At 38.9% G+C, this 20378-nt stretch overlaps 1 protein-coding gene across 3 annotated transcripts in view; it reads left to right on the forward strand.

Moving 5' to 3' along the window:
• The window catches only part of SCAI (suppressor of cancer cell invasion), a 38329-nt gene extending 19054 nt beyond the window's left edge, over positions 1–19275 (forward strand). For 2 of the 3 annotated variants that reach the window (XM_084298858.1, XM_084298859.1), the window contains exons 4-17: positions 91–177; positions 763–861; positions 2180–2276; positions 3628–3726; positions 4499–4651; positions 5487–5588; positions 6303–6404; positions 6956–7034; positions 9141–9240; positions 9708–9789; positions 14070–14142; positions 15642–15815; positions 16010–16110; positions 17225–19275. In XM_084298858.1, coding sequence (XP_084154984.1) covers positions 91–177; positions 763–861; positions 2180–2276; positions 3628–3726; positions 4499–4651; positions 5487–5588; positions 6303–6404; positions 6956–7034; positions 9141–9240; positions 9708–9789; positions 14070–14142; positions 15642–15815; positions 16010–16110; positions 17225–17374 — 1498 coding nt within the window. In that variant the 3' untranslated portion in view covers positions 17375–19275. The remainder of the gene's footprint in view (positions 1–90; positions 178–762; positions 862–2179; positions 2277–3627; positions 3727–4498; positions 4652–5486; positions 5589–6302; positions 6405–6955; positions 7035–9140; positions 9241–9707; positions 9790–14069; positions 14143–15641; positions 15816–16009; positions 16111–17224) is intronic. The other variant, XR_014619004.1, reaches the window with a different exon arrangement.
• The last annotated feature ends 1103 nt before the right edge of the window (positions 19276–20378 follow it).

Below are 20378 nucleotides of genomic sequence, written 5' to 3' on the forward strand. Positions count from 1 at the left end.
GCCCTACAGCGGCTCTTTGTCTTGTCTGGTGTGATGTTCTGAGAAATTCCGGAATGCCTTTTAATCTTTCTTTTCTCTCTTGCGAAATAGACAAGTATTGGACAATCGGTATGGGTTGAAGCGGTGGCAAATTGGGGAAATTGCTTCCAAGATTGGGCAGCTCTATTACCATTATTAGTAAGTAAGCACAGAAAAGGATTCGGTAGGGAAATGCAGTGTTAGTGGCAGTTCCATGCCAGTTATCTGGATACTCAGTCAGGAGCCTGCTGAGGTAGAAATGAATGTCAGTTGAGTTGTGATGTCTGTTTGTGAATGAGAAGGCACTTGGGACTGCATGGGGTGCTGCACAGAAAGGCACCTGTGAGCCTGGTATGATACTGCTGGAGTCACACTGATACTGCCTAAGGAGTTATCTCCTCCCTCAGAAGTGTCTTTAAGGCTTCCACATGTGCTACATTTGACTCTTGTGCAAAAGTGTGATTTACAAGTTTGGGAGCTTAATGTTCCTTTAACCATGAATTAACCTGTCACCTGTACATGTGGGCACAAGGCAGGCAGATTTGATTGTTTTCAGAAATGGAATCCAAGCTCTGAAATCTGTACTCCCAGCATGCACAAAGAACAAGAGTCTGGCTTTCATACAATGTTATTTGAGGAGGGATTTTTGCCATTGATGCACAAGATGGTTGAGGGGGCAGAAAGGGAGGGTTTGGCATGGATTTTCAACTGAAGCAGTGAGCTAATCTGATTCTTCCTCTACAGCTTGCGCACTTCAGAAACCAGCTATCTCAATGAAGCTTTCTCCTTCTATTCGGCAATTAGGCAGAGGTCATACTACTCCCAAGTCAACAAAGAAGACAGGTATGTCTGAATGCATGCACTCCTTTTTTTTTTTTTCTTCCCCAAGGCTAGAACGGTGTATGAAAGTAGCAAATAATTATAGACTGTAGGATCAAAACTGAGATGAAATCAATGTTTTTGGAGGAAGTTTCTTTCAACCCTTTTGCAATGATTAAAAACCTCAGTATAAAGAAGAGCTTTTCAGGATGACTGGAAGAATATTCTATTGTGTGGTCCTGGCTAGAAAGCTATTAGCCCGAAGGTTTTTGTCATTTTGAGTCCTGCACAGTGGCAGTGCTGGGACCTAGTATGCTGCACCTGGAAGATAAATCAGTTGGGCTGAAGCAGAGGAACTGTTTGTTTCTAATCTGGCATTTTGGGGGAGCGTCATTTGGTACTGCTGTACAACAGCCCTCTGTGACTAACTGGGACAAGGTCCAAGAGCTTAAGAAGGCATAACATCTTCCTTTAAGACACAGCACCAACAAAGGTGTACTCAAAAGAGGGATGTGTTGTGGCAGTGCCAAGCCTGACTGACTGCCAAGAACATAGATATAAATAAGAATAGCTAGAAAACTCAATTCTGGATCCTGATAATATGTTCTAGAGAGTAAACCTGGGTTCCATTATCAAATTAAAGGTAAAGAAGAAATTATCTGAAATCATCATCAAGGTAACGCAGAAGGTTTAGTGAGGGACTTTCCTGCACGGTATTCAAGGATCTCTGGACTTCTTTGCACTTCTGTAGTCTTGCAGATTTCTAAACGTACCTACGTGCCACAAAAAGATGAAAGTTGCTCTGCTCTGGTATCTGTTGTTCCTATTCTCTCTTAAAAATCTCTCAATTTCAGTCTGAGTGCTTGAGCGGTTCCAGACAAGGTAGGACTGAGCAAGCATGTTTCTAGATGCTGTCAGGCAGTTTTGGAAGTGGTTAAGTAATTACAGGCTATGCTGACTTGCAGGTCTCTTAAGTTGTCCCAGGTGGGTGAACTCTGAGCCAGCTGTGGTACTCATCTGATGCCATGGGGTCAGATACTGCCCGTGAACTGTCAAAAGGCTTAAAGACAGCTATTATAAATGATTCCCATGCCTCTTCTTGTGTAAGGAGCCTGTGAGGAAAGGGGTTTTCTTGATTTTTGTATCTGTATTCAGTGTAAATAAACTGAGCCAGGTACCTGTTGATGTCTACATGAATTCAGTTAGAATTCCTAATTTGCAGTGTGTTTGATCTCTTTCTGACCTTAACCTCCTCCTCTCCCTTACCCTGGCTCCCCAGTTGCCTATCTATATTGTATTTTAATCTCAAACTTGACTGTGGTGTTTTTGTTGTTGTGTTTAGGCCTGAATTAGTGGTTAAGAAGCTGCGTTACTATGCAAGGTTTATAGTGGTTTGTCTCTTGCTCAACAAAATGGATGTTGTAAAGGACCTTGTAAAGGTATGTTAAAATGATGATAAAGGTGATGGGTGGGAGGCTGCTGTTCATTAAAGGCTTTTCTCCTAATTAAGGAATCTATAATATAGTCTATTTCATCTGAAATATCACTCATTACATCTATGATGTTTGCTGCTGCTACAACATAGCTTTTTTTTTTTTTTTTTTAATTTATTTTGATTGTGCTGTTGGATGCCACAGAAGGAAGGAATAACGTGGATTGATCTATGGAAAGATGTCAGTATGATGTGAACGTTTGGCTAGAGAAAAAAATTACAAATTGATGTAGTTACTGGGAATAAACTGTAAGATGCACGTTAGCTATCTGAAAGTGTGGGAATCATCCGGCAGCTCTGAGTACATCTTCATTCCTGTATGACACCGTATTGCTGTGAAAGCCAGCGTCTCCTAGTTTGATATCGGGCTTATTGTTTCTTCTTTCCAAACTGCTGTCACTCTGTCCCATGTCTAGGACGCATCCTGAATATATTTTGCACCTTCCAGAGACCCATCAAAATAAAACCTTGCTAAGGGATATAAATATTACTATGAAATTGGAGAGGCTGAATCTGCATATGCCTCTGCTGTGGGAGTAAAGTACTGACTGCATATAAACCAAAGTCTTTAGGTACAATGAATAAAGTACTGACCAAGGCTGATCATTGCCTTTTTGGCATATCTGGCATCCAACACAGTGAATATCCTCTGTGAGTCTGACATTTAATAACGACACCTAATGTTCCAATGATTTGCCAGTATTGTTTGAACACCAAGTAAAACATTCTAACAGTTACAGCTGAGTTTGGGAGGTACCCTTTAACTACACCAAAGGAACAGTATGCTTCTCCTGACAGCATATGTTTCCCAAACCTCTCCGACAACCTTATGCAAGCAACTTCTGGCATTGACAGTTTTGTGTAGGTTGCATTACTGTCTTTTTGTCTAAGCTTACTTGAACTAGCAGTAGCAGCTAAAAAAGCCATACCATTCACTTTCTCAATGCGTTTAAAGTTGCTTGTAAGCTTAAATTTGAGTCCTGTGTGTCCGTAGATTCAGGTAATAACCAGTGATGTAGCTGTATGCGAGTGTGATAGTTACTAAACTTAACTCCAGATATGCTTTGCATTGGGACCTGATGAAAAGACACTTTTCGTTGCCAAAGCTCAATGCAACATTGGCATTCTGTCTCTTGAAAGAGCACGCTTTGGCTAGCATGTTAGTCACAAGCGTGCTACTTATGTTCTTAAGTAAAATGATTTTTTTTTCCTTAAAGGCCAGCACAGCTAACCAAATTGTGAAGTTACTGAAGTTCTCAGTTTAAGAAGTAACTGTGTCTTTGAACTTTTTACGTCAGGAGCTGTCAGATGAAATTGAAGACTACACTCATCGGTTTAATACTGAAGATCAGGTGGAGTGGAACCTGGTTCTGCAGGAAGTGGCAGCTTTTATTGAGGTGAGAATAGCGGTCTCTCTTAGTTGTCAGTTGTTGAAGTTTTTTTTTGCAGGCGTTTTGACTGTGTTTTAAAGTGTACTTTGTTGGAGTACTGGCCTTTTACACAGGCAACACATAAGCCGTTGGGAAATATAATGTAATCATGGCAGTTAACTGATAGTGTCTCTTAGCAAAGTTGTAATGTGACCAACTTCTGAAGTTTGTTAAAATAAATGTATTTATTCTATCAAACAAGACAGTGTTCTACTTTCCTCTTTTTGTACAAGACATCACTGTGTAGCATGATTATGTATTTAAGTATTGCCAGAATAGATGGCAGCATTATCATTGATTGACTCAGCTCCCTTTCTAGTTCCTTCTAGGAAGGGAAGAAGTAGTAAAATAGTGCACGATTTTTCTGTGTTCTAGGAATGTGTAGTTTGTTCTGCATCAATTCGTAAGGTTGTTGATGGCATTTGGTTCCTCAGGTATAGAAAAGCTATAGGATAGGAAGCAGAGTTTGTGTTGTTTGAGGGAATACATTTTTTCTATCTGCTGTACCCTCAAGTACTTGTACCACATATTTGCTTTAAGTCTCTAAAAGCGGTTTCTTTTCCAAGTGCTGAGGCATTGCTGTGTGGCTTGCATGCAAACATCTGCATGGCAAATTAATTTTAAAAATCTGCCTCAGTTATGAAAGGTTTGTTGTAAGTGGCAAGACCTTCAGTCTTCTCTCTAACTGTAAATCTGTACATTCCATTGAATTCCTTATTTATTCTGGTTGTTTTTTTAGGCAGACCCTGTAATGGTTTTAAATGATGACAACACCATTGTAATCACCTCCAACAGGCTTTCTGAAACTGGAGCTCCATTGCTAGAACAGGGAATGATAGTGGGACAGCTTGCTCTTGCAGACGCACTGATTATTGGGAACTGCAATAACCAGGTAACAGAGATTGTGAGGCCTTGGGCTTGTGTCTTTGGAGTTCAAAGTCCCTCCTCCTGTGACATCCCTTTGGATCATACAATAGAAACTAGAGATTGCAATAAAGTGATCACTGACGTATTTTGGAAGTGATGCTTGCAGTGGCAGCAAACTTAAGCTGTCTCTTATTTCTGAGAACCTCTTAAGTTGTTTTTTTTTCAGATATTACACCTGTGGTACTCACCTCATATTGCTTATTTTTCATCATGTCAATAAGTAGATACAAATGATTTTTCATATAACAGATCAGTCTTAGTAATGTTCAAGCACAACTGGCCTGTAAGCTGTCTAGAAAAACCTTGACTTGGGCTTTCATATGATATACCCCAGCTTGTTGCAACTTCAGTTGTGACAGGAAGGGATTTTCAAAAGATATTCAAGGTCTTGTGTTTTACATGATGATGATAATGAAGTTGTGCAAACATCATGACTTTTCTCTGAGCTCTTTTTTCAGGTAAGCAAGTTTTATCCAAATTACAGTCTGTGTATCTTCCAGATTTTGTCTAGATTCACAGTACATAGTGGGTTCCAGCACTTGATTTGCAAACACCTCAGGAAAGTCTAACTTGTGAAGTAGAGCCTGCATGACAGTGAACTGGCCTAGAGGACCTTTAATAAACAGACTTTGTCCTCTCTGAGCTCTTCTAAGACGTTAATGGGTCTTTAGAGATTCAGAGATGATACTGACAGAAAACAGTCTGTCTGGGATGCTGTTGAATCTGTTATCTGGATAATTGCAAAGAAAGAGACTGTTTAATTTGTGTCTGGCAGAGTAAACCATTTAACTTTTTTGCAGGTCAAGTTCAGTGAATTAACAATTGATATGTTTCGAATGCTACAAGCACTTGAAAGGGAACCAATGAATTTAGCTTCACAGATGAACAAACCTGGAATGCAAGTGAGTTCCATTTCAGTGACAAATCTGACAACAGATCTTAATAGATTAAAAAAAAAAAAAAGTTGTAATATTTCTGTACTGTCCCTGTGCACAGCAGGTTATGAAGGGTAGCTCAAAGCCTTGGAATTTAACCCAAGTAATCAATTCTTGTTGTTGTTTTCTTGGAGAAACCTCTAATAGTGTGTAAAGTATCAAAAGTGAATATTTGGGTATCATTTCACAAAAGGTTTACACTGGTATAGTTTGAGTACTGCTGAAGGGGTGTAATGGCTGTCCTTGTCCGTGTACACTCACCCATTATTTTGTTTTCTCTCTAGCAGACATGCAGCCACACAAGTTCATCAGCTTGCTAATTCCTAGGAAGTTTAAATGTTCCCTCCAGAGAAAGCACAAAAAAACCTTTATCTGTAGGCAGAATTAAATAGCTGTATTTTAATTTATTCAGGTGACATGGGGAGTGTGGTTTTTATTTTCATTCTTTTAATGGGCTATGCTTTAGAGAATAAGAAAGATCTAGATAAAATGAAGGATAATGTAAAGTTCTGGTGCAAGTACTGTGCATCATACTTTACAGTGTAGTAGGAAATGCTGCACAGACGGACCATTTGTATGAAAAATACATTGAAGGTGAGCATTCTAATATAAATTTAGAGGCTTACGAAGCTGCTTTGTAAATATAAAGTTTTTGTTTTGTTTTGTTTTGTTTTTCAACAGGAGTCAACAGAGAAACCAGCCAGGCGGGAAAACCCCCATAAATATCTGCTTTATAAACCAACGTTCAGCCAGCTGTATACGTTTTTAGCAGCATCATTTAAGGTTTGTGAAAGTGGTCATTTCTGGCTGCCTGCATGCTCAGCCCTTTGCAGAAAATAAAAGTATCTCCTTCCTCATGTGGCCAGTCCATAGACAGGTGGAATATAGATTTTTTTTTACAGGTCTGTACGGGAACCTGGATGTGTTGTGCTTGTTATCCAGATGAGAAGCTAAAAGGGTCAGGGGGAAGAGGCAGATATTGCAGACCCTGCAGACCCCATGGAACTTTTGATTTCCGTTCTGTATTTGAAAATCTTTTTTTTTTTAAATATAAAATTGCTGTTTGAACCACTAATGTCAGCTTAAATGTCAATATGGAAAAAAAAAAGTGTTAATCTATCTCCAGTTTACATTTTTGTCTATGTACTCACCTGTTTGAAGGGGTCATGTAGTGGGGCGAGTTATCTACACCTAAGAATAATAGAATGAAGGGAAGCTAGAAGCAGAAGTAGCGCAATCTTAAATTATGACATTTTTACTAAGATGTTGGTGATGTATTATAATAAATTTATACATTTTCTCCCTTGCTACTGTTCTCTCTATTTGAATTTCAGGAGCTGCCTGCAAACAGTGTACTGCTGATTTACTTGTCTGCCACGGGCGTGTTCCCATCAGGTCGTTCGGATAGTGAAGGTACAATAAAGGAATGCTCCCTGTCATGAACAGGGCTTGAATTCTCTATGTGTTCCAGGACAAGTGGCCAAGAAAGATGTCACAAAGCTCCTTTTAAAAGACAAGTCAATTTTATTCTCCTGTCTACTTAGTCAGATAGTCTTTTCTTTGCACAAACAGTAGTTAATTCCATGTATTTTAGTTAGTGTTCATTAACCTGAGGCCTTTTCAGGGGACATAGATAGTTTTTGATGCATCTGAAGTATTAAAAGCTTCACCAATTTTAAAGACTATATGTCTCTGTTGATGCATCCGTACAAAGTTAATAAAATAGCTAAATGGCACTTTGTGATTCTTTCAAATCTCCAGTACCATGAGAACATCTGGTCAGGAAATGGCTGGTAAAAGGGCTGAAGCATCTGCAGGGATTGTTCTATTTGTGTGTTTGTTAATGTGACAATTCAAGCCCTTCTCATGATTTTTTGACAATTCCCCTCACCTCATCCTCCTATTCTTTGCAATCTAGCAGAATATTTGGATGCAGCTGCAGTCTAAAAGTTGAAAGCTGGTTGGCTGAAGCAAACACAGTCAAAAGATCTGTTTATATAATTTAAGGGAAAAAAATGTTTTTAACATCCTAAATATTGTACACGCCTCATCTGTTTGAGACTTGCATTCCTTTATAAGATGCATGCCTTGTCCATTCTCATGCATGATTTTTGAGCTCTCAAAATGTTAAAGGAAAAAAAAAATCCCTGTCAACTTCTGATTGTGGCAGTGATTTTTTTTTTACATGCTTTTAACATTTTATTTTTTGCTATGACTTGGTGGTGGCTTCTAACTGAACTGTGTTCTTTACAGTATTACGTTCACTTCACTGCATGTATTATTTCAGCTTAGTACTTTACCATAGAGCCATCAAGGCTCCGTTTTCTGTAAATCTGAATAGTTAGACTTTAGTTTTTATTAAATGAATCTCATTACAACTGCATTCTTTTAATAAGGTAGTGTAATCTGCAAAGACCAAAAAGTTCTACCTTATTAAAAGGGAGAGCAGCTGCAAGCTGCACTGCTGATTGCCTGTAAGCAGTTTGTCAGATCACATTAAACATTTGTAACAATACTAAATTAATGTATGTTCTGCTCCTAATTTTCTATTCCCAAAGCTTCCCTTAAAATGGAAGGGTGTCTTACATATCCAAGCCTGAAAAACAATGCATTTGGTGGCCAAATACTAGTCTTTCAACTCTGTAAATATATAACAGAATTAGGAAAACCTAATACTGTCTTTTACTAATATTAATGATGCTTCATAACTGTATCAATTAAAGAAATACTTCTTGGTATTTCTAGTGCTTTTTTTTTTTTGTAGGGTTTGGTATTTTTATTACTTTCATCTTTGCACTAAATCAAACAGATAGGCAGGTGCTCAGTTGTATAAGATTAGCAGAATCTTTCTTTAGGTTGCCTTAGGAGCACGTGTCCAGGGTGTGTGCATTTAAAAACTGTGAATTGTGTATTTGAAATCTTAAAAATAAATCTTCGCTGCAGATTTGAAACCCAGTTAAAATGTTTTTCCTTTCTAGAAGTATTAAAAGCATATTAATTCTTTGAGCTTTTTCTTTTCCCCTTTGCAGACTTCTTACTGCAGATATTATATCCATTCTGAGAGGCAAAAGGGTTTTTGATTGATTTAGCATTAGTTTTTGGTCAGATTCTGATCCTAGAATATACTAGCTTACATAGTAATTTAACAGAGGTGTTGATTTTCCTGTATGAAACATGTAATGGGTTTTAAACTTTTTGCTATGTAGTATAATGAGAGACAGTATTTGGACCTGTTGTGCTATATTTGTGGATAAATAGTAAATTAGAAATTACGAAGTTCTGTTGTTTTCTTCTATTTGATAGATGCTGAAACTACTAAAAATGCTTACAACTGAGCTAGTAAAGTCTCCAGGTTCCTCCACCGTGTCCCTAGAGCTATAGTAGTTCAGATTCACATAGTTCTCTGGGATTTTTGTTTGCTTCTTTCCTTTCATGTATTCATTAAATCCATAACAGAACTGACTTAACCTCTGCTAATTTTAACTTTTTTTTTTTTTTTTTTTTTTTTTCCATGTGTAGGTCCATATGATTTTGGTGGTGTTCTGACAAATAGTAACCGGGACGTTATAAATGGAGATGCTATCCACAAGCGAAACCAATCTTACAAGGAGATGCACTGGTAAGTCTCATGAATGTGACAACTGAGAAGAATTTGTCTTTAGTAGAGAAAAATACATCAAAGCCTCTTGAATTCAAACTTGTCATTGTAGAACATCATAAATATAGATTGGCTTGAATTTCAAGAATTATAAATGAATATGGAATTCTGAATGATGATTTAAGCACTGAAAAGTATTACTGTGACTTAAGGTAAGTTCTTTATTATTGGAAAATGGATGATAAGTTCGGAAGAAGATAAACATCTCTTCTTGGGAAGGAGCTAACAACAAGTCTGGTAGCCCACATTACAGAGCATACCAAATTAATTCTGCAGTTACTTTCTCAGGATGCACCTGAAGATCAGGGCAAGAGGAATCTGCTTTGTTTTTATCTGGACATGGGCAGCTGCGTATCTGAGAAACTTCTGCACTGTCACAGCTTTGTAGCGATTCTAGTGCTCTGCGAAGCATCTCTTTCTCTTTTCAGTCTTCACCCTGGAGATCTCTACCCTTTCACAAGGAAGCCTCTCTTTATCATTGTGGATTCGTCAAATAGCGTCGCCTATAAGGTAAGGCTCTTGAAGGCAGCTACTGACATGATAGGATACAGTGTCAACCCCTAGTTAGCTTACACTTTTAACGGGCTATTTTTTTTAAACACTTTGTATTCAGTCTTTCTTTTCTTTTGAGGTTGTGCATGCTAGTCAGGATCTGATCCTATGAATAGGAACAAGAAGGAGAACCACATGAACAGCCGCTCATTGGAAAGTAATAAATCCTCCTGGAGGGAAAAAAGGTTCAAGATTTCCAAGATCTCTGGTGGGAGGTTTATTTTTGTTATATACCAAAGACAAATCTTGGTGCGTGTGCATGGGGGAGGGAGCTAACTAATCTGCTTTTTCTTTTTCCAGTCGTCCAGCACTCAGTTGCTTTTAACCAACAGAAACGAGTCAAAGCATTGAGCCTGATCTTTTAAAACACGGGGTGTCTGTGTCTGAAAAGTGTCTCAACCAAGGAAATAACAAGACTCAAATTAGCATCCAGTGTTACTGTAGAGTGGTATATGCTTGGACAATCAGTCTCCTTCTAGGGGGCTGTCGACTTAAAGTAGAATTACTCCATGCCAAATCACCTTTGGGAATCTGCAATTCGGGTAATAAAGAAGCAGGCATTTTCAATCTCAGTTGCCAGTTGCATCTGGATAGCATTAAGACAATTATTTAATTCCTGAATGGGATATTAAGAATATGCTGTGTCTGGGGATAGTGCCACTTCCTTATGTCTTCCTTTTTCGTAGCTCCATTATTTGCAGTGAGAAAAGCGAATGTTCACAGCTGCATTTCTGAAGAGGAATAGGGACGTCTAGTGGCCAGATGAACTTGTTCTTTGTTCAGTATCCATAGTCTGTGTCGTTTGTTTTAAAGGCATGTGTTGGCTAACAAGTTACTAAATTTGTGATCAGTATAATTCAGAATCATCCAGTATTGAATCATAGAATTTTTACCCAATGGTTTTAAAAATGATGTGGCCCTCTCTGTAGGTTTTTCTGCTTGTTGTATTGTAATGCATTTCAAAGGGCTTTTTAACCACTATTGCATTTAACTTTGCTGCACTAGATATCAACACAAATCTGCTTTTTATTAAGTTCCCTTCTCTATTTTAGGGTGGTTTCCTTGTCTTTCTGAGAAGACAAGGATTTGGTAGGGGTTTATTTTCCTTTGCTCTTTCTTGACACTGATTCTGGTATAACAACAGGGGAATTTGGGTTTGTTTCAGGGGGAAAAGAGCAGTTTGGTTCCCCCCTTTCTCTCTAGTAGATTTGCTGAAAGTGGTCAAGTGGATCAGCTCTGGAAGAGACAGTAAGGGATTTCTGGAGATCCTTTGTTCCAATACAACTCTAGACATAGCAGGCTTCTGTGGATAGCTTAGAGCAAAGGATCTTTTTGAGGTCATGGATTCTCACATACAGATTTGTACCTGTTTTGAGTATAACTGCCAAGATTTTTCACTTTAGAATTCACTTTTTGTACTAAATGTTAAGTTGATAACTGAATTATCTTTAGATTGCATCTTTTTTTTTGTGGGCACACACAGTATGTAAAAACTTGAGTCTCCATTTTTTTTACCTTGTTCTGCAGTGAACTGACCATCAGTGGTATAAAATACTCCCAGTGCTCTGCCTGTTAAGCACACAGAACAGCTGGTGTAAAAGAGGTCCTGTAGTTTCTGCCTTTATTAAGGAGCACAGAAATGTGAATAGTGTGGGTATAATTGTGAGGAATCTAAGAACAGAATGGAAAAAAAAAAAAAAAAAAGCAGGGTCCTCTATTAATATATATACATATATTTAGCAGTTAAGAACCTGCACTCACCTTCACAGTCGACTGCCATTGCACCTAGGCAGATGAGTATGTGGGAATGGGTATAGGGTTTTCGGTTTGTTTCCAACTGAAGGTCAGTGACAGAGTTCTCAATATCAGTACTTCCTAGCCCTTATCTGTTGTTGTTCTGCAAATGTTTACATGCTTGGTTTCAGGTAGCCAGAATATACTGATAGTGTTGTCCTGCAAATACCCTCCGGGTGCGTTACGAGATGCTTTGTAGACTCAAGCACTGGCACAAACAAAGAGGTTCTGTGCAATTGTGTGAGAAGTCGAAGTCAGTGTACTGACTTTCTTTCCACATGGCTGCTCTGATCTTTCCTGATAGGACAGCAGCTATCCTGACATTTAAATGTCACTGCTAGCAACACCGGCAGTAACAGCAACTGCTCACACATCTTTTTCTACACCCATTTCTGATCTTCTGCGTGCATTCTCATTCTCACTGTCTTTCTCGAAGGTTTAAATGGTGATGACTGGAAGTCAGTCTTGCCAGGAAGTGATTTGCCAGTTTGCCAAATCAGCGGCACTTACTTGAATAGCTTCCTTCCCTATATATTTAGCTGAAAGTGGAAGAGAACTGCACATCAAGCATATCTATGTAAAGCTTTGAATATTTTTTACATCTCCATTTAAATATAGATTGCTGTGCTTTCGAAGGTTACCCCTGTGTATGTGGATGAAACAGTATTTTAAATTCAGTATGTTCTTGTAGCTGTGCTTGTCTAAGATTATGATCTAATCCAAAGGCTTAAAGAGTACTGCTCCAGCCACTAAGAATGCGAAGTCTTTGTTGGTGATGTGATATAATACTCAGTAAAACTTACTTGTGAAATGATCTTTTTGGTGATGACAGGTAGCTCGTTTTTGGAAAGAGATGTTTATGAGATGTGAAATGTATTTTTAAAAGCAGCAGTGCTTCTTTTGGAAGACTTGAATACTGAAGTAAAAAAAAGAGTCAATTTTGAACCCCAAAAACACTTTTTTTGAGTTGTCCATGCACTGAGGGGTAGGTTATTCCTTACCCAGAACTGCTGTTAACCTCTACCCTGCAGGGCTGTTTTTTTCCTGTTTATGTTGTGGTCATACTCTCTAAATCATGGCTCCTTTTCCTTTGTTGCATGTGTGCACACAAGTCTTCTCTGTTGAAGTTAGGGGCTAGGGTGGTGGAGAGTGAATCCTGGTGTTTGCTTGGGCTGTGTCCGGGCAAGACCTGAAACAGGTACCTGGAAGCTTGAGAGTCTTATTCTCTTGGATCTACAGTTTAGGCGTAGGGACTGCATGTAAGCAATCATCTTCCAGAGAGCTGTGAGTTAGGGTAAACCAGGTAGTTTCTCCTCTTTGTAGGATGCAGTTGTTTTGTTGACTTAACCTCTTATGGGACGTTTAGAGTCCAAAATGTTCTCCGATGTTGTCAATGAATAATACCCTTTCTGAGATATGAATGACCCTTGGTTTTGCTGTAGGGAGCATTTAATAGCATTGTTATGTTTACTGAGGGAGTGTATGGGAAATCTACTTTGGTCTCTACTTGGTGATACAAGATTGAATTCAACATGTGGATCTGTTCATGAATCCTAAGCATGTGTGTTGCTTGAGAGTGTGTGACCTGCCAGTGCCTATTCAGTTCAAATTGGCAATGTGGAGTGACTCCTGGAGTTTTAAACTCCTTCAGTTTTAAGAAAGCTGTTGTTGACAAGAGGTATGAGAGGTAATGCAGGCAGGTTGTTTAAATGAAAAATGTTTTTTGTTTTTTGTTTTTTTGTTTTTTTTTTTTCCTTAGTAATCATTATTACCAATGAACATACCTCTTAGATACATAGTAGGACTATTACCAGGTAACTGTTGGTGAAACTAGACATGCTTCTTTTGAGGTTTCTGGAGAAATTTCTGTGCCACGGGACACTGGTGACATTTAAGATGCTGGTCCCAGAAATAGTTATTTTACAATACGACTTCAGTATAGCAGATATTAAGGTCATGACCTACTTCTTTTAAAGCAAATGTATTTTAAAACTTGTCTCCATTGATCTCTTCTGTTTCATCAGAAAGAGAAGTGTAAAGAATTCACTTTGATTGGATAGTTCAGTGGGTATTGAGGAAAGACAGTAGATCTGTTTTGACCTGAAAACCAATGGCTTTCATTTTTATTGCAGAACATGGTTGGGTTTTTGTTTAGTTTCTCAAGTAATGTGTTACTACTGAAAGCCATATTTCTATGAAATCGGTGTCTGCTATCGATAGCAGTGAAATGAGAGAATTAAATATCCTTAAATGTGTAATGGGTTACATTCCTTCTGTCTGTGTTCTAGGAGTAAGTCCATTTGTCAGCCTTACTGTCAATGCTTAACTGTGTGACAGGCGTTAGCACATCCTCTGTCATGAATAGTCTTTGTACCCTTAACCTGTTAAATATTCAAAAGCAAGCAGAGTGACAATCAATACTTCAAAATTCTTATCTGTTACAGAATTTCACAAACTTATTTGGACAACCATTGGTGTGCTTGCTTTCTCCAACAGCATATCCAAAAGCATTACAAGGTATGTGTAGTACATTGCATTTCCTAACAAGCTACAGTTGTGTCATTTGTCCATCTCAAACATATGTAGTGTAGGTTCTTCAGGAAAAGATATCCTTTTATCATTGTTTATCCCCTAAATCAGAGTAACATTCTTTATGTCAATTCTATCATACTACTTTAAGTTTATGGCAAGTAGCGTACTGTAACAACAGACAGCTTCAAGTGCTAAAAGGCAAAGTTGCTCCTACACGAAGACTCTGAATACTGCCTGCTCATTGTTGGGATTCTAATTATTGTATTACTGCTTATTTATCATTGTTATTATTAGTACTTGGGGTAGTTTTATTAGTACCAGAAAGTCAGCAGAGCCAGTTAAGGTATCAGCTTTTAAATACCAGATGTAGAGCAAAATCTTCTCAGATCTGGTTCTGATTTTGGAGGGTAGGTTTAGGAAAGCTTGGATTGGTATGGCCTGAGAAGTAGGAACGGGCAGCAGAACATTATGCTTTTCTGTCTTTGTGATTACTATAAAATATAAATAATTCCTAACTTCCTTATTGGAATTTGTCATGTTAAGGTTACTCTTTGTCACAAAGACATATATGAAGATCTACCTCAAGCCACAGAGAGGTGTTAAGCAAGTATCGTGATCAGATGTACAAGAAACAGAAGCTTCTCATTTGTTTTAGAACTAGTTCTGTTACTTAGCTGAAACCTGAGTAGAAAGTAAATATTGTAATAATTAATCCCGTTTAAACAGAAACTCTGAAAAACAGAGCTTAATTCTTTATTGAATACCAGATGCTTTTGTGGTGTTCACTGACCAGTCAGGAACGTCTTGCTGCAGCCCTGCAGGTGGGGCACACTGCACTGTAGCACCATGCAGAGACCTCTTAGCTGAACCTAACTGAGCCCCCGTGCCAGTGTGGCATTTTATCATGCAGGACTGTGTGCCTGTGTCCTGAAGAAGGAAGAATTGCACCAAAGCGAGTTAGTAAGCCTTGCTGAGGAAAAGCAAGGAAAAGCAAAGCTGAAGCTCCATGTTGAACTGCATGGAATAAATGGACTTTAAGATATTGTGATGCCCAACAAAAGAGTGACTGTGTAGACTTTTGGGAGGTAGTATAGGTTCAACTGTCTGGTTCTGTGAGTGGAATAAGAATGTCCATGTTTAACTAGCAATTCCTCTTAGGGTTTATAATCAGTACCTTCTATCGGTTGTTTCAGTTACAACTTGTATGTTCAAGTTGTGTGCACAAAATGATGACACAGGCTTCCTACAGTACATGGGAGAATCTCATCTTTCTTGGTGTTAATGCACATCTCCAGTGAGCCTTTATTGCTAGTCATGTGCATCACCTTGAGAACAGATCTTCCACAAAAGGAGAATATATGTAGCTAACACAACCGAGTAGTTCTGCTGTTAGAGAATTTAGTGGGTGAGTGACTCCATTCTGTGGCAGGGACCTCTTTTCTGTTTCATGTGCCAAATGTATCTCTTTGTCTATTGATTTGTAGATCAGTCTCAGCGGGGTAGCCTCTTCACACTCTTTCTGAACAATCCTTTAATGGCATTCCTATTTGTCTCTGGATTATCAAGCATGCGCAGAGGTTTGTGGGAGAAGTGTCAAGACTACCTTAGAAAAATCAATCGAGATATTGCCCAGCTGCTGACCCACTCCCGCTCCATAGGTACGTGCCTACAGATGTACAACTAAGACTTAGTGTGCTGCTTCAGGAGATGTTGGTTGTTCTTGCCCAGCCTTACCAAGGGACAGAACAGTGAATAAAGTGAATGCACAGGTATTTGTGGTGGTTTCCTCCACGTCTTTTCTTGTTTTTAAAGCCTTTCTAAATGGAGTTTTCTTTGTTGCCTTCCTTTGCAGATCAGTCCTTTCTTCAATTCTTTGGGGATGAATTTCTTCGTTTGCTTCTAACAAGATTTATTTTCTGCTCGGCTACTATGAGGATGCACAAAATTTTCCGGGTATGCAGGGACTTCTGTCCTTTTGTGAGAGCAACAATTGAGTGCATATAGAATTGCAGGTTGGAAGGGTCTTACTGCTAAGCATATCATTGTGAGTTCAGAAAGACAGCTGATTCTCACGTGCTAATGACTTCAGCTTGTATTGAATTTGTGCCTCTTTACCTCTCCAAAGGCGTGAAGCCTCTGACTTGCTTCAGTCTTATTTTTCTACATAAGTAGCAGACACTTATGAGATTCACTTATGTCACTCTAAGCAGCCTTGTGTGGTAGAACAATTCCTCTTAATAATTCAAGATTATTATTTCAATGCAACTAAAAAGCTGTAAAACAAGAGTGTAAGAGGAAGAGGGGAGTAGTGGAACTTTATTGCTGGGAATGTATTTTAGCACAAATAGTTTGAAAGGTGTTTGAAGTTAGAGTAAACTAAACATGAAGATGGTGTTTTCCCTCCCTGTTGGTTAGTGCTTTGCCAACAGTGAAGTCCTACTTCTGGATCTACACCATTTTCTATTTCTAATTGTTGGCATATAAACTGCCTGCTCTGTTTTAAACATTAGAGGAAAAAAAAAAAACCAAAACAAACCAACACAAAAGTCAAAACACAGGAAGGTGCAGTATTCCTCTCATCTAACTGCAGGCACCTGGTAGCTTTCCAAACCTATGTTAATCTACCTTGGCTTCCTTGGTATCAGGGAAAAGTAGGTTATCTGTGAGCGGGGATGGATTTGCCCCCCGTGTCTTAGATATTTGTTTTAGGATGAGATGAATCTCCCAGTGGAGATGCTTTTTTCAAGAAATTTCAAGAAATGAACTCCAGCCTATTACGTAAGTATATGTCAAGCCTTTTTCAATTATTATTCTATTTGCAAAGTTTCTTTGAAAATATGAATAACCATCTTTAGATGAATGGGCATTTGTATTGCCGCTACAACCATCCCTGAGTAAATAGGAAAAGAAAACTGAAAGTGGCTTTATTTCTGCTAGAATCATTTCTCTCTGTGGCATGCTAAACAGACTAGGGTATCTCTTACGTGAAACTGGCCTTTTGCAATCTTCTTCTGAAAGGCTATGAAAATAAATGAATGTCTGATTCTTTGTTTTCACTGTCATCTAGCAGGAAACACGAAATTATCCAGAATCTTATCCTCAGCTGCCAAGAGATGAGACGGTGGAGAACCCTCACCTCCAAAAGCACATTTTGGAGCTGGCTTCCATACTGGATGTTAGAAATGTTTTCATGGAAAACACTCTCGACGACTATTAAAAAAAACTGTCGTACTGCAAAGGGGTTTCCCTGGCCACAGATTTTGAATGGTGCAGTTTTCTAATGTGAAAATCATAAAAGGAAGTACTTGATTTTATTTTTAAACTTAGGACCATTATTTTAAAAAGTAACAATAAACAGCTGTTAGGTTAGCTGTTCCATTCTGTATGGGGTCAATTTTATATGCAGAAGTTTTCATGTCTTGTAAATGTTAAACTAAAGAATCACTAGAGGTTTATTTGTGGTCTTGTGGATATCAACCACATTTCCAACAGCTAATCCTAAGCATATACGTATTATTGGTTACCTTTAGCCCACATTTGTGGAAATTCTTTATTTTTATACAAATTTTAAAAAATTGGAAAAAATCAATAGAAAAAAAAAAAAAAAAAAAACACAACACAATATTTTATCCCCAAAGAGTCTGGATCTGAAATGGCAAAGGTGGAACAACACAGTGCAAACCAACAATAGCAATAATACAGAGTCCTTCATAACAAATATATTTTTTCAGTCTTAGGCGAGTAAGTAGACAAAACTGTGGAAGATTAGGTAGTATTTGGATGCAGTAGGTTTGAAATTAAGTTGTAAAGAAATTAATGCTCCCTTTAAATTTGACACTGCAATTTATATATAAATTTGTACTGCTGACCAATTTCCACTCTGCCTGGCTGGGTAGGTGGTCAGCAGGTTAATAAATTAGAAACTAAGAAAGCTAGCCCCCTTCTCTCAGTGTAATAAGGATCATCTTGCCATTTGTATTGCTGCCATGATTTTCTAGGAGAGGGCATTCTTCATTTTGAGATACTAGACAGAGATCTTTAAATTTTCAGCAGGTGTGGTCCCCTATTTTCTCTGTGTGTATGAAATGCGAGGCTCCCACAGTGTCACTAGTCCCTGGTTGGAGTTGAAAGAATGCCCCACAAAGCACTGAATACAAACAGTCCCTTCCTGTCACTCATTTATCAGAGCAGTCTGTGCTGGATCCCAGTGCCCAAGGAGAGATGCTGGTGCTCCTCTTGCAGGTTAAAGAAAGCGGGTGCTGCCATAAAGCCCTGTTAGTGTTTTGAGTGCCCAGCATTGCATCTCGGTCCTTTCTTTGAACCAGTAAAACTGGGGGGCTGTGGTTATGTTTGGCAGAACTATGGGCTCCCTCAGACGTGGTGTGTGAAGGAGTACAGTGGCCTTTGCAAAGGCACTTGCTGGAGAAGGCTGCTCTGACTGCTGGGAAAGGTTACTGCCTGCCTCATTTGGACTGTACCGCCTTCTTTGCAAAGCTAGAGCACCTCCTGCAACTCCTGACAGTGAAAGCATGATCAGAGGGAAGGAAATGAAAATATTTTAATTAAATAAGCCAATGTTTGCTGTTCCATATACTAGAAAGGCAGTGAAAGAACAAGTCTGATCGGTTCTTTTAATGTTGAACCCCAGCCAGGCGTCCATTTTTGTTGGGGAAAAAAAAAAAAAAAGGTGACTACCATAGTTACTACAGTAGACCTGTTTGTAGTGCTGTCATACAAAGTGTGATCTACTCAGCTGGAATAGTGCAGGGCAGCGCATCAGCACTGATACGCCCTCATTCAGCTGAAGAGAGCACAGTATGGAATAGCAGGAATTGCTGGAGTGTAGGTGGGAAGTTTGTATGAGGGTTCTCTGTATCTGGGCTGTAGCTGATGCAACCCATTCTTTGCTTTCCCAAGTGTTAAAAAAGAAAAAATGTGTTTGTTCTAAGCAGTCTTCAAGCTATTATGTTGCCCCCACCATCACTTGGTGCTGCTCTTCTTGGACTATGGCAGGACTTTGTTACATGGAATGTGGAGTTTATTTTAAAGAGTGTGTGTCTGTGTGTGTGCATGTGTATTCTAGGCGTTTGTGTGTATATGTACAATACGCATACATCTACTGGCTGGTGTAAATTGTAAATATGTATATATGTATAGGTACTTGTATATGTATTAAAAAGTATGAAACAGTACAATGTCTATATACAAAATTTATATATACACACATACGCCATTCTGGGTGCATTCCACAAAGTATACCGGATCATTTGTGGTTGTAGTAAAGGTAATTGCTCTTCTGCCATTGTAATTCTCTGTTTTCATGGACTTGCACTTGGTCCTTGAAGTAATTCCGATCTGATTTCAGGTACAGGAGGCCTCAGTTAGCCAGGGGGGAATGAGTACTCCTGTACGTATGACAGTGATTAGATTCATGGATTCTTAACTGTGAAGCTGATGATCTGCCTTTTCTCCTGGTAGGAGGTCCCCAGATATTAAAATGTAGGATTGTATGGGGAAGCTGAAAATAGTGAAAGCCTTTAATGCAGCAGCAAGGGATAGATACGCATTATCTGTTACCCCGTCTGCTGTTCCTCCTCCAGCAGTGTTCAGCTTGCACGGGAGAGGGGAATTCAGGTTTCCCCAGCTCACTCCCTTCCAGTCAAATGCTTTTGTTTTGCTTTAGCTCTTGCTTTTATGAAGCTGTTCTCATTTTGGCTCCGTGTATCTGGACAATAGTATGCTAATTCTAAGCATGGGCGTGATGATTCCATCAGCGTGGGCTGGTGACCCTCTGTGGGATGTTGTTACCTGACTGGGGAAGCCTTGGCAGACTGCGAGTCTTCACTTCAGCTGGGCTGAAGCAAGGAGTCCTTGCTTGTGATCTGGGAGGCTTCTAATCCACTGTTCAGCCCTGAGAAGAGGTTTTGTTTGCTTGTTACCAACGTAGATCTAATCAGAGGAGAATGCACTTAAAAAAAAAAAAAAAAAAAAAACAACAAACAAAACAACAAAGCAAAGATTAAGAAGAAGCTAGAATACATGAGGAGAATTTAAGGCTTTTGAAATGAGTTCAGAAGTTGAACTTCTTAACAGCATTGACTGTCCAAGTCAAAAATTCATTCTGGAAGTCCCTCTTTCTCTTCTTACCTCCTGACCTTTGCTTCAGAAGGTTTGCTGCTGACAAGAGTATTCAGAGGTACTGATTTTACTCCTGTTGTGTT

The sequence above is a fragment of the Netta rufina genome, assembly GCF_964035555.1.
Source record: "Netta rufina genome assembly, chromosome: 20".
NCBI lineage: Eukaryota > Metazoa > Chordata > Aves > Anseriformes > Anatidae > Netta > Netta rufina.